We start from the raw sequence: 19957 nt of genomic DNA, 5'->3' as shown, positions 1-19957 counted from the left end.
TTGTAAAACCCAGGGAACACACAGTTGGAAAAGTATTGAAAAAGGAAAAGGATATTATGGAACTTGTAAAATTCAGCCAGATAGACTTCTTGACATATGCCCGACATCACTGTGGTTGAACAACAGTGTGTGATTTATTGATGCAGCAATACAAGAGGACAATAGAGCAGAAAAAAAGTGCATGAAAAACTGAAAAAAAAAAGTGAATGAAAAAGTCATTCCAGTTGTCATAAGATCAATACCAAAAGCATTTATGAAACATTTGGAAAAGTTGAGCTTTCCAGATATAACAACGTCTCAACTCCATAAAACGGCACATTTAGGGACAGCTCATGTTCTATGGCGATATCTATTCAATTCCCAGGCCTTTGGATATAATTTGGACTAATTTGCCAGTCAAAGATTTCATTATGCCATTTTATATTCCTTGTCATTCTTTGACTGAGAACTCTGTTAATCGAATCTAGAAATAATATTAATAAATCTGCTAACGTCTTTTATTCCTCAAATGGAGTAGTTGAGGTCATTTAGCACTACGTTTGGAAACAGATGTAACCAAATACATGCCGGGTGGCCCAAGACTATCAATGATTTTCAACAGCATCCAGGAAAGACAGAGAGGCAACTGCCGTAATCTCGTGTTTCCTAACCTTAACACTATATATAATTTTTTGAAAGTGTGTGATCTATCATAGATTTTCTTGAATTGTGTGATTAAATACCTGAGTTTTGTGAAAAAAACAAACAAACTTTTTTGTCTATGCCAGAGATCGACTCAATCGGAAACCATCAAAAAAAGGTATAGGAAAAGTGCCTGTATTTGCAAGTGGAATCGAACTTTGAACGGGCTTTCTTCGGGTGACCTAGAGCTATAGATGCAAACAACGATACACAGTTCTGTTCTGTGAATTACTAATAAATATATTAATAAATAAAATAAAATAATAAATCCTGAGTAGCTCAGTGGAAGTGATGTTTGCACTTCATGGTACTTGACTGCACGAAGGGAGACTTGGATTCAAATCTAGTCACCAACTAGAAGAAGTTTATTTTAATCCTTTTTCCAACTGGTTCCCGAGTTAGTCGATCTCTGGCACGGGGATGCGAGTTTTTTCTCCTGGAAAGTAGGGTTTTTCGTCTAGTAAACTCAAGAAAATCGACCGTCGAACCCACACTATTTTGGCCATACAAAATGCCTTTTCTTTTAGATTAAAATCCAAAATATTTTGAAACTTGTAATAAAAAATATATTCTTGCTTAATGCCTAAGAAATTGCCTCATTAATTCCAATGTTATGTGAAATAGCAGTAAGTGAATAACTGTTTGGATTCACTAAACTTCTACATAGCTTTTGAACATGGAACAAAGAATTATTTTTTGCGCAAGTACTTTTAAACACAGTCCTAATAAATGCAACGCTTTCGTTTTGACTAAATTGTTGCTCTAGAAGCATACAAAGAGCTTTGAAATCTCTAAACACTAATCATCAATTCATGACTTATTTTTCACGGTATTAACAACACCACAAACACTTTTATCAACAAAGATGTTTTATTAACGCTTATATTTCGCTGATTTTCAACTCAGCATCATCAGAGCACAACACACATGTGTTGTGCTCTGATGATGCTGAGTTGAAAATCAGCGAAATATAAGCGTTAATAAAACATCTTTGTTGATAAAAGTGTTTGTGGTGTTGTTAATACCGTGAAAAATAAGTCATGAATAACCATCAACACCTAAGCTTATCTGTTAGACTAATCATCAATGTTTTTATTATTTCAGTTTTTTGTCTTTTTTTTTTTTACATTAAAATAACAGACCGAAATGAGAATTTTTCTTTTCTAGTAGAACACTTTATAATCTTCTTTTAGATGATTCAATGACCAAATCCATTAGGCTGGATCATATATTTCCATATTTGAATTAGTTATAAGTCGAGAAATATCACTGTAGAAGAGCGTGAACCTTCCAGAGAAGTATCGTATATCCACACATACTAATGTTGTGTTAGAGATCTTACGACCTTTCGTGTGCAGGATCATGATAAAATAATTATAATTAATATTTTCATTGTACTCTGAATTTATTATTATTAATAAATGATAACAGTTTTCAGTCTACTGATCTGAAAATGTCGCAGAATAGAGTAAACTGACATCATAGTTTTCCCTTTAAAAGGTTGGCTACTTATAATTATTGCTTCAAGAAGTAATTGGCAATAATGATACCAATTTGAATGCAGATAATTGCAGTGTCGTTTATCATAATCAGAACATCTTTACCATGTAATTTGAACTATGAGTGATCTACCGACAATAATATGGAACTCGATGTAGCTTGTTATTAACAGACCACCGTGGAGTCAAAAGACTCATCATGGAATGCCCACTATCTCGCTCACACACACACACACACACACACACACACACACACACGGTTCATCATATTGTGCCTTAAATATATTCACCATCTTCGCATTCACAACAATCTCAGGTACAACTCTCTCTATATACAAAGTCCATTAATGAGCAAAACTGGGAGCATTTTGTAAAATCAAATTACAGTATTTCTGTGACATTAGAGAAAACTGGTTATGATTATTAGAGAAACAAGACTAATCGTTGGCGGCCACTGGTGCAATATATTGCACCACACAATCCTTAACTAATGCTTTGAATCCTTAACTAATGCTTTGAAGGAGAAATAAAACAGTTATAGTATGTGGGATGCACTTATGAAAAGTTTATTATGCTTTTATCACGCCAAGTTTTACAATTCTCTACAATTACGTGACACCACACATTGAATTTTGATTAATTCAGGTCACTGTTTCTTTCTCTCAGCAGTTTAACATTATTTGGATCAGATATTATATTTATTGAACTGTTAACAAAATATGAATCTAAAAAACATTTGTTATTGGCCACACTAAAACCTGTGGAATTGGGAAAGGAAACATTTGAGATCTGATCTTATGATGGAAGCTTTAGTACTTCACAATAATGCTGCTTGGTAAGGATTTTATATATATATTACTGTATTTATTTATTTTTTTATTAAGGGTGTGGATGAGTATCCAAATTTCATGTTTTGTGTGCGTGGATGGCGTGGATTTTCCTGTGAGAAAAGACCATTTCCTCAGCGACACTGAAACCCAAAATCTGGCTATGTTACGTGGACGACATTTTACTGATTTGGGAGCACGGGCTAGCAAACTTACAAACGTTTCTGGGACATTTAAACAATTTTCATCAAAATATAAACTTCACATCCGAACCAGAAGTTAATGGTGTTTAACATTTCTATCTTTAGAAAGCCAACACACACCGATAGATACCTACATATTTTGTCTCACCCCCCCCCCCCCCCGTCAGAAATTAGGAATTATTTCTACACTAGCTCATTGGGCAAGATCCTTGTTACTCTCCCAAAAATATCTATAATCGGCTTAGTGTACGTATTCAACATAGTAATGAAGATAACTCAAACCCAACAGCCTACATCTCCTTACTGTACATACGTTCTCTTTCTCCTAAACCGGCAAAAATCCTGAAGAAATTTAATGTTAAAACATATTTCTCTCCCTTTCCAAAACTCCGATCTTGCCTCAGTCAACCTAAAGTAAAACACAACCTTCTTCAGTTCCCAGGAGTATACAAAATCATTTGCAGTTACAGCAAGACAAATTATGGCCAGACAGAAAATCTCTCTCTCTCTCTCTCTCCACCCAGAAGAAATTGAATCGTGACATTTCTTATAACAGATCTGTGCTAGTACCCCTATCCAGCCATGTTTTATTCTCGGCCAACACCAATGTTGAAGGACGACAAAATCAAATAGACTGGAACTCAACTTCAAATATCCATAAATGCTCCAATGAATTAGAATGATGTATCTTGGAATCCAAAGAAATAGCTTTCAACCCTACCCATCTAAACAGCAGTCTCAGTTACAGCCTGCCCGATTCACATAGCGCTATAATCCAATTTTGGCGCACTCATGATACCATTTACACGCACAGTGCTTCACGCCAGAACTAATGCTCGAATTCAATTTCAAACACAACTACTTTTTGTTCTAAACTCTGTTTTTTGTTTCAAGTGCAATATATTTTTAAGATGTTGTTTTCTCCATGGTATCCACCTGACAAAGTTGGCATTTCTGATGAAACTGGTAGTGAAGTGAAACCATATTAAATCTCTTGTATTTTTTCTCTGTGTTTAAGTCAGTTAATAATTATATATATATATATATATATATATATATATATATATATATATATATATATATATATATATATATATATATATATATATATATATATATATAATATTCACCAAAGCTTGATTTGCTTCCTCAGTCTTAAGAAAAGGCTGGTTATATTCCACTAATTTGAGCCCTACCCAAGGGCCTATGAGTTGTGGAAATCCTTTCTGAAAATGAAAGCTGTGCCGAACAAAGTGGCCTTTTGCAGCTGCCCAATTTTTAATCCATCTAACTCGAGTGATTCTAAATGTTCTCTCAATGTTTTAGGGATGGCACCTAAAGCACCTATTATTATGGGAACAACTTTCGTTTTCTTCTGCCAGATTCGTTCAACTTCGATTTTTAAATAGCGATACTTTGTATTTTTTTTCATTTTCTTTATTTCTTTGTCGTCAATCCGACTATCTCCTGGTACTGATATTTCGATAAACTGAACACCTTTGTTTTCACTTTTTTCAACTACTGTGATATCGGGTGTATTACATTCCAAACTTTTGTCAGTCTGGATTTTGAAATCCCAGAGTATTTTACCTTTTTCATTCTCAGTCACTTTCTGGTGAACTTTATGCTTCCAATAGTCTAGATAATTTAAACCCATACTTCTTACATAAATGCCAGTGGATCATGCTTCTCACATCATGCCTTCTACAGTACTTAATTTGTGCGATTTTGCTGCATCCACTTATAATGTGGTCTACCTTTTCTTCCTTTTCTTTGCACAATCTACATTTACTATCTTCTTGAATTTTTTTATATTTTTGCCTTCATAACGTCGGTTTTAATGGCCTGTTCTTGTGCTGCAATAATTACTGATTCTGTTTCTTTCTTTCTTCTTATTATTATTATTACGGGTATCTCCATGGAGTCAGTAGACTCATCGCGGGAGACCCAAACTAGCAAAACAATATCTGTCATATCTCTTCTTGAATTCATTTACAGACGAAGAGCTCACAACTAAGTCAGGCAATGAATTCCACTCATTCACCACCCTCCAGGCAAAAAACCTTGTTCTGACACCCTTGTTAACCACACTCTTCTTTAATTTCCAGGGATGACCTCTTGTTCTTCCATCACTATCACACAGCTGAAACATTTCCCCTGCATCAATCTTATAAAAACCTTTCAGTAATTTAAATGTTTCTATCATATCCCCTCTTCTCCATCAACCAACCTCTGCAATCCACAAGCTCTCAATCTATCAATGTAGAGAGAGCATTTTTTACATCACTCACCAACTTGGTCACTCTTCTCTGAACCGTCTCCACAACCTCCTCATCTCCAAGGAATCCAGGTGACTTGAGCACAGTAATCCAAATGTGGAAGTATCAACGCTTTATAAAGGGGAATAATAACCTCTTTGTCGCTGGATGTCAGTGTGTTCCTCAACAACCAAGTGATCCTATGTGCAGTCTTGGACACCTTAGCAATGTGTCCTCTGAACTTCATCTCCCTATCTACCAACACCCCTAAGTTCCTAGCCTCATCAATCTCTTGGAGTACTGTTCCATCAATGTAGTACACAGCTGGTAATCTTTTAATCCCAAAATGCATGACTTTACACTTTTTCACATTGAACTGACATCCATTTTCTTTTGCCCATTCTACCAGCTTATTTAAATCATCCTGCAAACTTTGAACATCAGCTTGATTTTTTATTGCGCTACTCAACTTTGCATCATTAGCAAACAACTGAATATCTCTGCTCAAGCCATTTCCTATATCATTTATATACAAATTAAACAACAATGGCCCAAGCACACAGCCCTGAGGCACACTACTGGTCACCTGCCTCATTCTGGACTCGGCTCTCCTCCATACACCACCTTATGGTATCTCTCCCTGAGCTATTCTCCTATCCATATCACCAATTTAGTATCCATTCTCATCTGCTTCAATTTGCATAACAGTGTTCCATGGAGTATCCTGTCAAAAGCCTTAGCAAAATCCAGAAGTACCACTGTGTAGCCAGTTCCTTTGTCCAACTCAGATATCATTCTATTATGAAAAGTTAATAGATTGCTAAGGCAGGATCTACCTTTAACAAAACCATGTTGGCCTCTATAGAGTATTATATCCTGATCCACCCATTCTTGAATTTTGTCTTTACCCAACTTTTCCAATACTTTTACCACTACTCCTGAGATAGTGATTGGTCTGTAATTAACTACCGCAGTTTTAGAGCCACCCTTATGCAAAGGAACCACTTTGCCTAACTTCCAACTTTAGTGCTCTATTTCTCAACCATTGCCAGGTCAAGTTGCTCAGCGCTCTCCTCTATGCTATGAATGTATTTTCCATGCAATGCCTTATTTTTCCATCTTTCAGTTCTCACTTTTACTTGGTTGGTTTTGTATTCCAATTTTGTCTCCATGGGTTTAAATAAACCCTCTTTCCTTACCTCTATTAGATATTTTTCCGTTGTTTGCTGCAGATAATCAATCAAATTTCGTTTTTCTTCTTCAATAACTTGCTTCACTTGTAATAATCCTCTGACTGCTTTTTTGCGCGATAGATAGAGCCTATCAATGTCACTATGAGGATTCAGGGCATGGTGCATTGTCATTAATTTTCGAGATTTTCGGTCTAAATCTTCCATCTCTAGCTGGGTCCATTCAACAATGTCTGCTGAATATCTCAGAACAGGTGTGTGGCCCAGATATTAATTGCTTTTATCAAATTTCCAGCAATAAGCATTGACTTAAGGAGTTTTCTTAAGCATATTATGTATTCTGCTCTAGTTCTTTCTTTGATCTTATTGTGCAGAATTTGTGATGCTTCTAAAATTCCCAAATTTTGTAGCTGTCTTCGAATTTTATTGACTTGATTATTTCACCATTGAGCAGCTCAATTTCATTCAGATCTCCAACCTTTCTTCTTGTTATCCCATCAATTGCACATTTGTCTAAGCCAAAATCCGTTGATATATCTTGACTGAATATGTGCACAGGGTTAAGCAATGATCTGAGTTCATTCTGGATTGCAATGGACGATCTGAAGTTCATTCTGGATTGCATGGACGATCTGAAGTTGTATGCAAAAATGATTTTGCATACAACTTCAGATCGTCCATGTATAAAAGGTGAGATATCTTTGCACTCTTTTGCACAGTTTTATAACCATGAGTAGTTTTATTTAAAATTCTAGTTAAGGGGATCAGTGACAATATAAACAATAGAGAAGATAATGAGTCTCCTTGAAAGATATCCCTTTTTATGTTTACCTCTCCAATTTCTTCTCTATTCATAATCAATGTTGTTTTCCAGTTTTTCATGCTGGATTGCAAACATTTTTGTACATTTTCGCTAATACCGAATAGTTCTGTGCATTTTAGAATCGAACTATGAGGCACTGAATCAAACACTTTTTTATAATCTATCCAAGCGTTTTTCTACGTTTGCAATTTTTCAAAATCGTTTTATCAATCAGCAATTGGTCTTTTGGGCCTGTTTAGTTTTTGTTGTTACCTTTTTGTTCAATTGGGTAAAGAGAATTTGCTTTAAGATAGCTGTATATTTTATCAGCTAGTATGTCTGTGAGTAGCTTAAAAGTTGTTGGCAGGCAGGTTATTGGTCAGAAGTTTTCCTGTTTTTGACATTTTTCTTTATCCTTTATGATCAAAAAAACGTTTTCCCTGCTGTGAGCCACTCTTCTTTGCTTTTTCATTCTAAAACATCATAAAATTGGTTAGCAAGTCTTTCGTGTAAGCATGTTAGATATTTCAACCAATAGCGATGTAATTCATCCTTCCCGGGTGTTGATCAATTTTTTATTTTTTTTAGCTTGCTTTTGAACCATTTCAGTTGTTATTTTCAATTGGTCCATTTTTCATTCTTGAGATTTGTTTGAAATTTGTTCAATCCACTTTACCTTGTTATTGTGCCTCTTAGGGTTGTCCCATAGGTTTTTCCAAAACTGAAATATATTTTCTTTGTCTCTGTTATTTATATTTTCTTTAAGGTTATCATTCCTGCAGCAATCAATTTTCTTGTGAAACTGGTGCTAATTTGCACGAGACATCAAATTTTGCTTGTACTATTCAATGCGTGCACTGTATCTTCTTATTTTAGCTGCAACTGCAACTATTTTTTGCTTCACTTCCTCTAATACTTCATCAATAATAGTTCTAGTATTATATCTCTTTTTATTACTATGTTTTACCGGCTACATAAGTTAATTGAAAGGGAGATGGTAAATCTCGTTTTATTTTATAGCTGGGTATGAAACTCGGATCGAAATCCATCGAAGTCCTAGAGTTTCATAATTTTTTTGAAACTCTAGGACTTCGATCCGAGTTTCGTACCCGGCTATAAAATAAAACGGGATTTACCATCTCCCTTTCAATTATATCTCTTTCTTGTAGATAAGCTTATACATTGGTGATACATAACTGTTATTTTTAAGGAAAGAACAAGGTATATTATTATATTAACTTCTTCTTCTTCTGCAGCTTCTCCCACTTAAGTGGGGTCACTGTTGATGATGAGTCTCCTCCACATCCTCCTGTCTTGGGCTGTCACCACATCCAAGTTCTTCATCCTCAAGTCCTCTTCTACCAGCTCCCTCCATCTCTTCTTTGACCACCCACACTTCCTCCTTCCTTGCACATCCATCTGCATGAACCCTTCTTCCCAGATATTCATCCTCCCTCCTCATCATATGACCAAACCAACTCAACCTTGCCTCCTGTATCTTCGCTCCTAAGTTTGTAACTTTCACTGTTCCCCTCACATAGTCATTTCTCAGACGTTCCTTTCTGGTGACACCGCACATCCACCTAAGCATTCTCATCTCAGCTACTTCCATCCTGCTGATGTTATTTTTCCTCAGGGCCACAGTTTCTATTGCATACGTCATAGCTGGCCTCACTACTGTCCTATAGATTTTGCCTTTCAGATTGATCGGCACCCTCTTATTGCATAACATTCCAGCGATCTCCCTCCAGTTTCTCCAACCCGCTTGTATCCTGCATCCCACTTCCTTCTCAGCTCCTCCATCTTCTTCCACTGTTGAACCTAAGTATATAAAGTCCCTCACATTCCTGATGACATTTCCTTCCAGCTCTAGATCTGTCTCCTGCCCACTGTGCAACACATATACTCTGTCTTACTTCTGCTCAGTCTCATACCTCTCTCTTCCAATACTTTTCTCCATCTTTCCAGTTTAATTCCTGCTTCTTCTCTTGAATCTGTGCACAGCAAGATGTCATCTGCATACAACATTGTCCAAGGTGCATCTTCTTTCACCTCCTCCGTCACCACCTCCATCACAATATTAAACAGAAACGGACTTAATGCTGACCCTTGATGCAAGCCAACTGTTTCCTGAAAACTTTCTGTCTGTCCTAGACAGGTCCAAACACTTGCCTTCTCATTTCTGTACATCTCCCGCACCAACCTGACATATTTCTCCAGAAACTTCTTCTCCCTCATACACCTCCAGACTTCTTGTCTTGGCACTCTATCGTATGCTTTCTCCAGACCAATAAATGCCAGATGTAACTCCCATTGTTTCTCTCGAAACTTTTCCATCATCTGCCGTAACCCAAAGATAGCATCTGTTGTTGATCTACCAGGTATGAAGACAAATTGTTCCTTTGCAATCTCCACCTCCTTCCTCAGTCTTCCATCAAGAACCCTTTCTAGGATTTTCATTGTGTGGGACATCAACTTTATTCCTCTGTAATTTTTACAGTCTTGTGCATCCCCTTTACCCTTGTAGATAGGGACAAGAGTACTCTCCCTCCATTCCTCGGGTATATTTTCCTGTTGGCAAACTTTCATGAACAGGTCCCACAGCAGGTCAATTCCCTCTTCCCCCAGTGCCTTCCATGCCTCCACTGGAATCTTGTTGGGGCCCAACGATTTTCAATTCCTCATCCTTTTCATGGCCTCCGTCACTTCCACTCTACTGATGTTCTGCACCATCCCCTCAGAAGGCTGCCCATCTTCTCTGTGAGTCCTTGCATTTTCCTCGTTCAAAAGTCCTTCAAAGTATATTCTCCATCTGTTTCTTATGTCCACATCCCTCCATAATACTCTTCCTTCAGTGTCTTTGATCTGCTTCACATGTGAGATGTCCTTTGCTGCTTTATTTCTACATTTCACTAGTTGGTAAATTTTTCTCTGTCCTTCCTTTGTTTCTAATTGATCATAGAGATCTTGATATGCCATGGCCTTTGCCTGTGCCACAACTCTCTTGGCTTCTTGCTTTCTCTCTCTGTCCTCTTCCACTCTTGACTCATCCCACTTCTGCTTTGCCTTCCTCTTAGCTGTCACTGCCACTTGTACATTATTATTCCAACACCAACCCTCCTTCTGCTCTCTAATCTTACCAGATGTCGCACCAAGCACCTCGATTGCACAGCTCAGGATTACTTTTGAATTATGTTTCCACCAATCTTGTACACTTTCCAGTCCATCTGAAATCCTCTCTAACACCCTCTCCCTAAAACGATTCCTCACACTCTCTTCTTTTAAGCGAAACCACTTAATTGTCTTCATCCCATGGCTTCCAGAGGTTCTTATCTTCGATCTTATTTTAAAGTCTGCACACAGCAGTCAGTGTTGCCGTGCCACTTGATCTGTTGGAATTACTTTATAATTTGGCACAACCTTAAGATGTTTTCTTCTAGTCAAAATGTAATCAATTTGTGAACTGTTGTTACCACTCCTAAATATTATCAAATGTTCTTCCCTCTCGTAGAAAAACGAGTTCACAATTGCCAGATCAAACGCTACTACAAAGTCCACAACCCTCTCTCCTTCCTGGTTTATCATTCCCGCTCTGTGACCACCATGCACCCTTTCGCAGTCTCTATTCTGTCACTCTATGTGTCCGTTCAAGTCTCCTCCGACAATCACCATCTCATTTTCTTCCATCTCATTTCTTCATCTAACACGTTCCAGAACTCATCTTTCTCCTCTGCTGTACAGCCAACTTGCAAGGCATATACACATAATACGACCACCCACTCTTCTCCAAGACTCAATTTCATTCCCATGATCATGTCGTTCCTTCTACCCACTTCCAGTACTTCTCCCTTCATTCTGCCACATACCACAATTCCTATACCATTTCTTCTCTCGTTATTCGCTCCAGAGTAGAACAATTTATATCCATCTCCCAGTTCCTTGCCTTTCCCCCCTTCCACCTTGTCTCCTGCACACATAAAATGTCCAACTTCCTCTTTCTTATCATGTCTGCCACCTCTCTTCCCCTTCCAGTCATGCTTCCATCATTCAGTGTTCCCACTTGCAACATCCTCTCCACCTGCCGGGCTTGCTTCTTTAACTGCACCCGCCCTTGATGCGGTAGCCCTCGTCCACTTCTCGCAGCTGTAGCGCAATGTGACTGCGCATTGCTTAAGGGGTATGCCCTAGCCCTTATATCATTTTCTCTTTGACTCATTCAATCATAGCTGGCAGTGAAGTTTTACGACCGGATACCCTTCCTGACATCAACCCTCACCATTTATCCTGGCTTGGGACTGGCACCTATTAAGGCTAGCTTGCCCTCCTTTGGTGGCTGCATAAAATGACTTAGCAAGATAGGAAAGATTCAACCCTAGCTCTCGAATACTCTAATAGCATCAGGGGAAAGGAGCAAGGAGAGGAGAAAGAATCGGGGGGGGTCTAGAGTTAAAAGATTTTTGTTTATTAGTAATTTCCACAGGCCAAGAAGTAACCTTCTTAAGGAGCCTATGGAGTGTTCTGATTTGGGAGCTGGTGGGATCATATTCTATAGGGAGGTAAGTAGATCCTAATAGCAAGGAGGAAAGCTTATCTGTGTAGTCGGGTTTGTTTAGAACTACAGTGACATTTCCCTTATCTGCTTTAGTAATTATTATTTTACTGTTATTTTTTAATTCCTGTAGAGCTTTGAATTCTTCTTTAGAAAAAAAAAAAAGAAAAAATCCCTTCTGAAGAAATAATGATTCAATTAGAACGTAATATCTGCAACCTTCCCAACCATATTGCCAACAGTATCAGCCAGTGTTCTCACTAAAGCTAAACCTCCAAAATGCAACCTTTCTAAAGAAGAATTCAAAGCCCTACAGGAATTAAAAAATAATAGTGTTCCATGTAAAAATTTGCTAATGGGGGGAGAGGGGGGGACCATAGCAGTACCATTAATCTGTTTGTAGAATTTTCCTCCCCATATAAAGTAACCTGCATTCATAGTAAATTTAAATAATTCAAAAATATCAGGGGGAAATTTAGACTTGGTTAAATCAAGAGTGCCTATAAGTGGTACATTAGTAAATAAAGAGGTGACATCAAAACTAACCATTATGTCTGGATTTTTTAGGATAAGATTTTTAACTAGTGTTTTGAAATGGACTGAATTTTTTACAAAAGTAGAGGAGTTGCTAGTAAAGGGAGCAAGTGATTTGGCTACATGCTGGGCCAGTTTATATGTGGGACTATCTATTCTAGTGACTATGGGGCATAGGGAGGGATATTAGTTTTGTGGATTTTTGGTAATCCATAAATATGGGGTGGTTTAATTGGTTTAATTTTCCTGATGATTTCTTTGGCCATCAATTTTTTCAGTAATTTTCTGAATTTTTTCCTTTGAGACATAATGGGGTCTCAATGTATAATTTGATACGTGGAACCATCATTGGAGATCTTGCATTTTTCTGTTATACTCTTCTTGATTCATGATAACTGTTGCATTTCCTTTATCGGCTTTAGTAATAATAATATTTTTATTGTTATATAAATTTTTAGAGCAGTTATTTGATTATGTGGCATATTGCTTTTTGAGTCTGCATGGCTTTGAAGAATTCTTCCAACCTTAACAAATATGGTTGCATTAATTTGCCAAAAATTTGGGAGACTGATATCCTAAGAGAAACTCCTGCATAGTTTTTTTTTTTTTTTTTTTTTTTCGTTAGAGGGTGCAAAAAATAGTGACTTTAGATCTTTTGTCCATTGCAATTGTATAAGCGAAATATAAGCAGTTAATAAAACATCTCTTTGATAAAATTGTTTGGTGTTGTTAATATCATTAAAAAATAAGTCATGAGGTTACAGCATTTTTTGGCAGGATAGGAAAGGAAAACGTGGTGGTGGAGTACTGCTTATGATGTGATGACATATGTCCTCTAAGAGCGGAGGCTTTGGAAGGCAGTGGCACTAATGGTTTTGAAAGTATATGGTGTGAGAGGTAGAAGTGGCTAAGATAGTATATTTAGTGGGATGTTGCTACAAACCAGTAAGCACAGAGGATGGGGAGCAGGAGATGTTTAGGCAGTTGAGCTTGGAAAGTGCAAAAAGAATGATTGTTATGGGAGATTTTAACTACAACAGTATATGCTGGGAAAAGGAAAATGCATTTAGTAATAAGGGGATTAAATTTCTAGAATTCTTGAGGGACAAATGTCTTAAGCAACATGTAATAGAGGGAACAAGAGGTTCAAGAGTTTTAGATTTGGTCATAGCATCAGAAGAGCTGATAATAACTGAGATGACATCTCTACCTCCAGTTGGAGAGAGCGACCATGTGGTTTTCACTTGGAAGATGAATAGACATGCAGGAGTATCAAAGAGATGGGAACATATGTGGAATTATAAGCCAGGTGATTATAATAGTCTTAGATATCATCTTGGGGCAGTTCCATGGATGGTGGAATTGGAAGGCCAGGATATCATGAGTATTTGGGAAATTGTGAAGGAATATTTGTTAGCAGCAGTAGTAAGCTTTATTCCACAAGTGAAGAAGAGGACACAATTTGGTGTAAAGTGGATGACAAACAATATCAAACAGAAACTGCAGTTGAAAAAGAGATTATGGAAGAGGTATAAGGAGAGGGGTGGAGGGTAGATACACGAAGAATATAAGATGCAGACCAGGAGAGTGACCAGTATGCTGAGCAAGGCAAAACTGGAATATGAGAAGAGATTGGCACTAACATCCAAAGAAAATCCTAGAGAATGTTTTAGCTATGTGGCCAGTAGGTGGAGAAATGATTGTGGAAGAATGACATTACGAGATAAAAATGAGAATAGAGTGACTGATGCAAAGTACATAGTGGAGTTGTTCAATGAGCACTTTATTGGATATTTCATCCTGGAGAAGGTTCAATATTAGAGGGATAGGGCAGGTTCAGAGTTTAGAGTTGCAAAAGGAGAGTGTGTTCCAAATACTGAGTAATCTGGATATCAGTAAAGCCGTGGGACTGAATGGGATTTCACCATGGGTTTGAGAGAATGTGCTCAAGAACTGTCAGTTCCATTGACCTGGCTCTTCAATAAAAGGCTAGCTGCAGGAAAGGTATTATTCAAGGAATGGAAGGAAGGTAAATAGTGCCACTGCACAAGGGCGGTAGCAGACTGGAAGTGTCTAATTATTGGCCAGTTTGTGTGTCATCAGTATTTGTTAAGCTCGTGGAGAAATTAGTGAGGGACTATATTCAGCATTGGGCAGAGATAAAGCTAATGTTATCTGTGAGAATCAACATTGATTTTTTAGGGGTGCTCTTGCTTTAGTAATATGATTGCCTTTTATAATAAAGTGACAAGAGCAGTTGATGAGGGAAAGGCATATACTGCCATTTTTTTTGGATTTTGCAAAGCTGTTTGATAGGATGCCACATGATAAGCTGATATTTAGGTTGCAGCACATGGGTTTATATGTTGGGTTAGTCAAATAGTTCAGGATTGGCTGTCTGATAGGTATCAGAGAGTTGTGTATGGTGGGGCAATATCAAGGAAGCAGAAGGTTACAAGTGGATTCCACAGGGCTCAGTACTGGGACCTGTATTGTTCAACCTTTATATCAATGATATTGTCAATGGATTGCAAAGGGACATTCAGTTGTTTGCAGATGATGTGAAGCTGGGAAGGGTTATCAGTAATAGTGCAGATGTGGCAGCCCTGCAAGAGGATTTGAATAAACAAGACAGATGGGAAAATGAATGGGGGATGTCGGTTTAATGTAGCAAAATGTAGTTTTGAAGTTTGAGATCCATCGATGGGGGGATGCACACTTGATTAGAGGAGCTATACTGGAGGAAGTAGGGGAGACAAGAGATCTGGGGGTAATGATTGATAAAAAAATGAAATTCAGGGAACATATTGCAAAGGTGGTGAAGGTAACCCAGAGGATTGCTGCAATACTGAGAAGGATGCTGACCTGCAGAGATAAAAGAGTTATCATTCCGTTGTATAAGACCCTGATCAGACCAACTTAGACTATTGTTTTCAGATTTGGTCCCCAGGATTTGAAGGAGATAAATTAACTGTGGAAAGGATACAAAGGCAGATGACAAAGTTGGTTTCAGGACTGTACAATGTTAGTTATGAGGATCGGCTGAGGAAATGTGGACTGCAGAGTTTGGTGGATAGAAGAAGGAGAGGTGATATGATCGAGACTTTTAAACTGTTGAGAGGCAATTACAGGGTAGACATTGGGGAGTTCTTTCACTCGGTGGAATGGCAGTGACAAGGGGACCATCCCTGGAAGTTACAAAAAGCGGCTGTGAGCAAGAGGGTAAGGAGTGGTTTCTTTGTGTGGAGGGTGATTGAACCGTGGAATATATTGCATGAGAGAGTGGTCAGAGCAAGAACGGTCAACGAGTGGTATGATACACTTTGTGTTTCCTACGAACGACCTCCCACAATGAGTCTTTTGACTTCATGGAGGCCTGAATAATAATAATGGGAAGGGCCCTACCCAGACTGGTTTTGACCTTTATCGAGGTTTCATCATTGAGAGCCAGACTTTGGAGAGATATCAAGGTCAAAGTAATGCAGAAGTCATATATATCTCATATACAAGTAGTTAAAAGGTGCTCTTGTTTATTAATAAAAATATCTGGATGAGAGAAAGATGTTGATAGTTTTTTAAAACCAAGTATATAATTTCTTGGTGGTATCTTTAATGTGTAATAAACCCAAGGTAAAAAAAACCTTCACCAGAGATTTTAATTAATAAGGTTGAGCACCTTTCAACTACTTGTATATGAGATATATATGTCTGGCTCTCACTGATATGTTTTTTTTCAGAAGGGAGAGCCTGCCATGGGGTAGAGCCACTACTGACGGTTCCGCTCTCTGGCAGGATAGGTTTGTCATTGAGTGCAACCACCGCTAAGTTATGCTTTGGGTTGCTTGCATTTAGTGAGTTAGAGTGATCTGGGGGATTGCTTGAGTTTTTGGAGACTTCACTGATATAGTGAAACTGGTCTGCATAGTGGCCCTTCCCTATATGCGTAGCATATTATATTTGTCTGAAAGTGGATATTATTATTATTATTACCACCCCAAGACCTCATGGAGTCAAAGACTCATCTGGAAGATCCTTTTATTACACACACAGCTCATCATATTGATGAGCTGTGTGTGTGATAAAACACGGCTCATCATATTGATGAGCCGTGTTTTAAACACATTCAAATGTGTTTATCACTTTATCACACTCATGTGTGTGATAAAGCTGTGTGTGTGATAAAACACGGCTCATCATATTGATGAGCCGTGTTTTAAACACATTCAAACTCTTTGCAGACACCACATTCTCAGGCAAGGCATTCCAATCATTCACAACTCTGCACAAAAATATGTTTTGCATTATGGGATACATACTAAGGCAAGTGATGTGAAGTCCTTATCCTCTATATACAAGTAGCTCAGATGTGAATATGTTTCACATGCAAAACCTTGTTTTGCTTTCTTGGGTAATGGATTGAAACCAAGTATAGAATTTCTTGGTATCTTTAATATATAATAAACCCAAGGTAAAAAACTTTAAACAGCTTCTTCATCATAGGAGCTGATAATACCCTTGCACATTCTTATAATACATGATCTAATATGACTTTTAATCATATGGCTGTTTTTTACTGAGGTTCTACAATATTCTAAGTACCTCTTTTTTCTTCAACCTCTATTCTCCCATCAGTCAATGTCATATCTGGCATTACTATATTACCACCTAGATGGTATGCCTTTGCAAAATAATCACTCAGTAATTGAACCATTTGGTTTGCTTCTGTTATCTCCCCACCATCAGCAATTTTTAAAGTCACCCTACCTTTTACTTGTCACATAGTAAAAGAGCTTTTTAGGATTTCTTTTGGCTTCATCATTTAGTCTTCTTACATAATTAGCTTTTACCTTCCTCACTATACATGTCACCCTTCTTGCCTGTGTATTGTACTGCTCATGGTCATGCTGATCATCTTTTCTTTATATTCCCTCCACAACTATTTCTTTGTTTGCAGCCCTCTGTTAAATGATTATATTCACCTATTTAACTCCTACTTGAATTATCCTTCTTACTGTGTGTATATGGTTCTGATACTGGTTGTTTTCCAAAGACCCCTTGACCATCTCCCATGTACCATCACTCAACTCTAACATCTTATGCTGAAAACTGACTACTCAGCTTGTCATAATCACATGATCTCTAATTCCACATATGTCCCTTCTTGACAGAAATTTCTACATTTCTGAAAATCTCTGAGGTCAAAACAACCTGTTTAGCTCCCCGAGTAGAGGCAGCATTACTTGGTTACTGTGAAATTCCAGATTCAGTACTCTTGAACCTCATGTCCCCTCCATTACATGCTGTCTTGGGTGATTAGCTCTCAGCAGCTGTATAAATTTCATTTCCTTCCTTCCCAGTGATCATTCCTTCTCACAGTATATGTCCTCATAGACAAAACCTCCAAATATAATTACTCGACCTGCACTCATCATGCTAATTTGCCAATGCATAGCAGCAACCAGTTATATGTTTGGTATATTTATTTAAGAAATTATATATTTACCACTTATAAATATACATCATAATAATAATACTCTCTATTCTCCTTCTCTGATGCTGATTATCCTCTGTTTTTTAATACAGAAGATCTTGTGTATCATGGCATGAATTAATATGAAGAATACTAACTGGTTTAATGCAACATTATTGGTCTTGATTATATGTGAAAGAGGTATAATCCTTGCAAAAGGTATATGCTTCGGTTCTGGAGGTAAGATATGATATTTTGTAATGCTAATTTTTGAAAATTTTACAACTGATACACTTTATCAGTGAATTAGAATCTAATTAACCACTTTGCTTTCAATTATTAATCACTATGCAGAGCTATATATAGAATATCAGATATTAAGTAGCAACAGGAAACATATATAAATGAGTTTAATTATTAATCTATAACATTTCGTAGCATTTCATCCTGCAGTCATTGCTGAAAGAACATTCCCTGTCTGATAATGAGTCTGTGGTACCTTGGTTGCTGCAGCAGTAGTAATTTCCAGATTGTGTCTGAATGAAAAAGAGTGGGATCAGGGAACATAATTTTTGATTGATTTGTGAAAAATTATGGATTTTCCAGTTTATGAAATCTGGGACCTATATTGTTTAACCTTTATATCAATGACATTGTCCGTGGATTGCAAGAGGATATTCGGTTATTTGCGGATGATGCGAAGATGTGGTAGCCCTGCAAGAGGATTTGAATAAGCTAGACAGATGGGCAAATGAATGGGGGTATCAGTTTAATGCAGCAAAATGCAAGGTCTTGAGGTTTGGGACACATCGATGGGATGCTGCATACTCTATGGGAGGAGTTAAACTGGAGGACGTAGGGGAGACAAGAGATCTAGGGTTGATGATTGATAGAAATCTGAAATTTAGGGGACATATTGCAAAAGTAGTGAAGGTAATGCAGAGGATTGCTGCAATAATGAGAAGGACACTGACCTGTAGAGATAAAATGGTTATCATTCCGTTGTATAAGACTGATCAGACCACACTTATACTATTGTTCTCATATCTGGTCCCCAGGATTTGAAGGGGATAAATTAACTGTGGAAAGGGTACAAAGGCGGATAACAAAGATGGTGTCAGGACTGTACAATCTTAGTTATGAGGATCGGCTGAGAGAGTGTGGACTACAGAGTTTGGTGGATGGAAGAAGGAGAGATGATATGATTGAGACTTTTAAACTGTTGAGAGGTGATTACAGGGTTGACTGGGGAGTTCTTTTGCTTGATTGAACAGTGAGAAGGAGTCATGACAAGGTGTTAGGATGAAATAAAACAATTTCATCCTAACACATTCTCATAATATATGAGCTTATATACTAACTGATCCTATAGCTGTATTCACATCAGGGGTCTGCAACATCCTATACACCTCCAGTTCATCTACTTCTATTTGCACATCAGTCCCTTCCCACACTTGTTATTCCAATATCTCCATCTGGATGATACATTCATGCAAAGAAATCACTCAATAATTCATTTATTTTGCCTGCTTCAGTCACATTTCTACCATGCACATGTCAAACTTTTTCTACTGAAGTCATTCTTCCTCTTACGTAAACAACAAATTACATGATAACTACAGTAATAGACTTTAATGAGAGTACAGATATTTTATTATTATTATTATTATTATTCAAGCCTCCATGGAGTCAAAAGACTCATCACGGGAGGTCCTTCCTAAGAAATACAAAGTCTATCAAGACTTATCGTGGGAGGTCCCTCCTAGGAAACACAAAGTTTATCATGCCACTCCTTAAACTCATTGACTGTTCTCGTTCTCACCACTCTATCAGGCAATGCATTCCATGGTTCAACCACCCCTCCATGAGAAACCACTCCTCACCCTCTTGCTCACAGTTTCCTTTCATAACAACAAAGCGAAAGAACTTCCCAGTGTCAACCCT

At 37.6% G+C, this 19957-nt stretch overlaps 1 protein-coding gene across 1 annotated transcript in view; it reads left to right on the top strand.

Annotated features, from left to right (window-relative positions):
- Positions 1-18122: 18122 nt before the first annotated feature.
- LOC150097054 (uncharacterized) overlaps positions 18123-19957 on the top strand; it is a 353024-nt gene continuing 351189 nt past the window's right edge. Inside the window, exon 1 of the mRNA XM_090408116.1 lies at positions 18123-18253. Within this exon, the coding sequence (XP_090264242.1) occupies positions 18157-18253 (97 nt within the window). The 5' untranslated portion in view covers positions 18123-18156. The remainder of the gene's footprint in view (positions 18254-19957) is intronic.

Source organism: Typopeltis vanoorti, chromosome 18, assembly GCF_054136105.1.
Source record: "Typopeltis vanoorti isolate ZY-2024b chromosome 18, IOZ_Tvanoo_1.0, whole genome shotgun sequence".
NCBI lineage: Eukaryota > Metazoa > Arthropoda > Arachnida > Uropygi > Thelyphonidae > Typopeltis > Typopeltis vanoorti.
The sequence above is the reverse complement of the archived record's forward strand: the minus strand, read 5'-3'. Positions and strand labels throughout refer to the sequence as shown.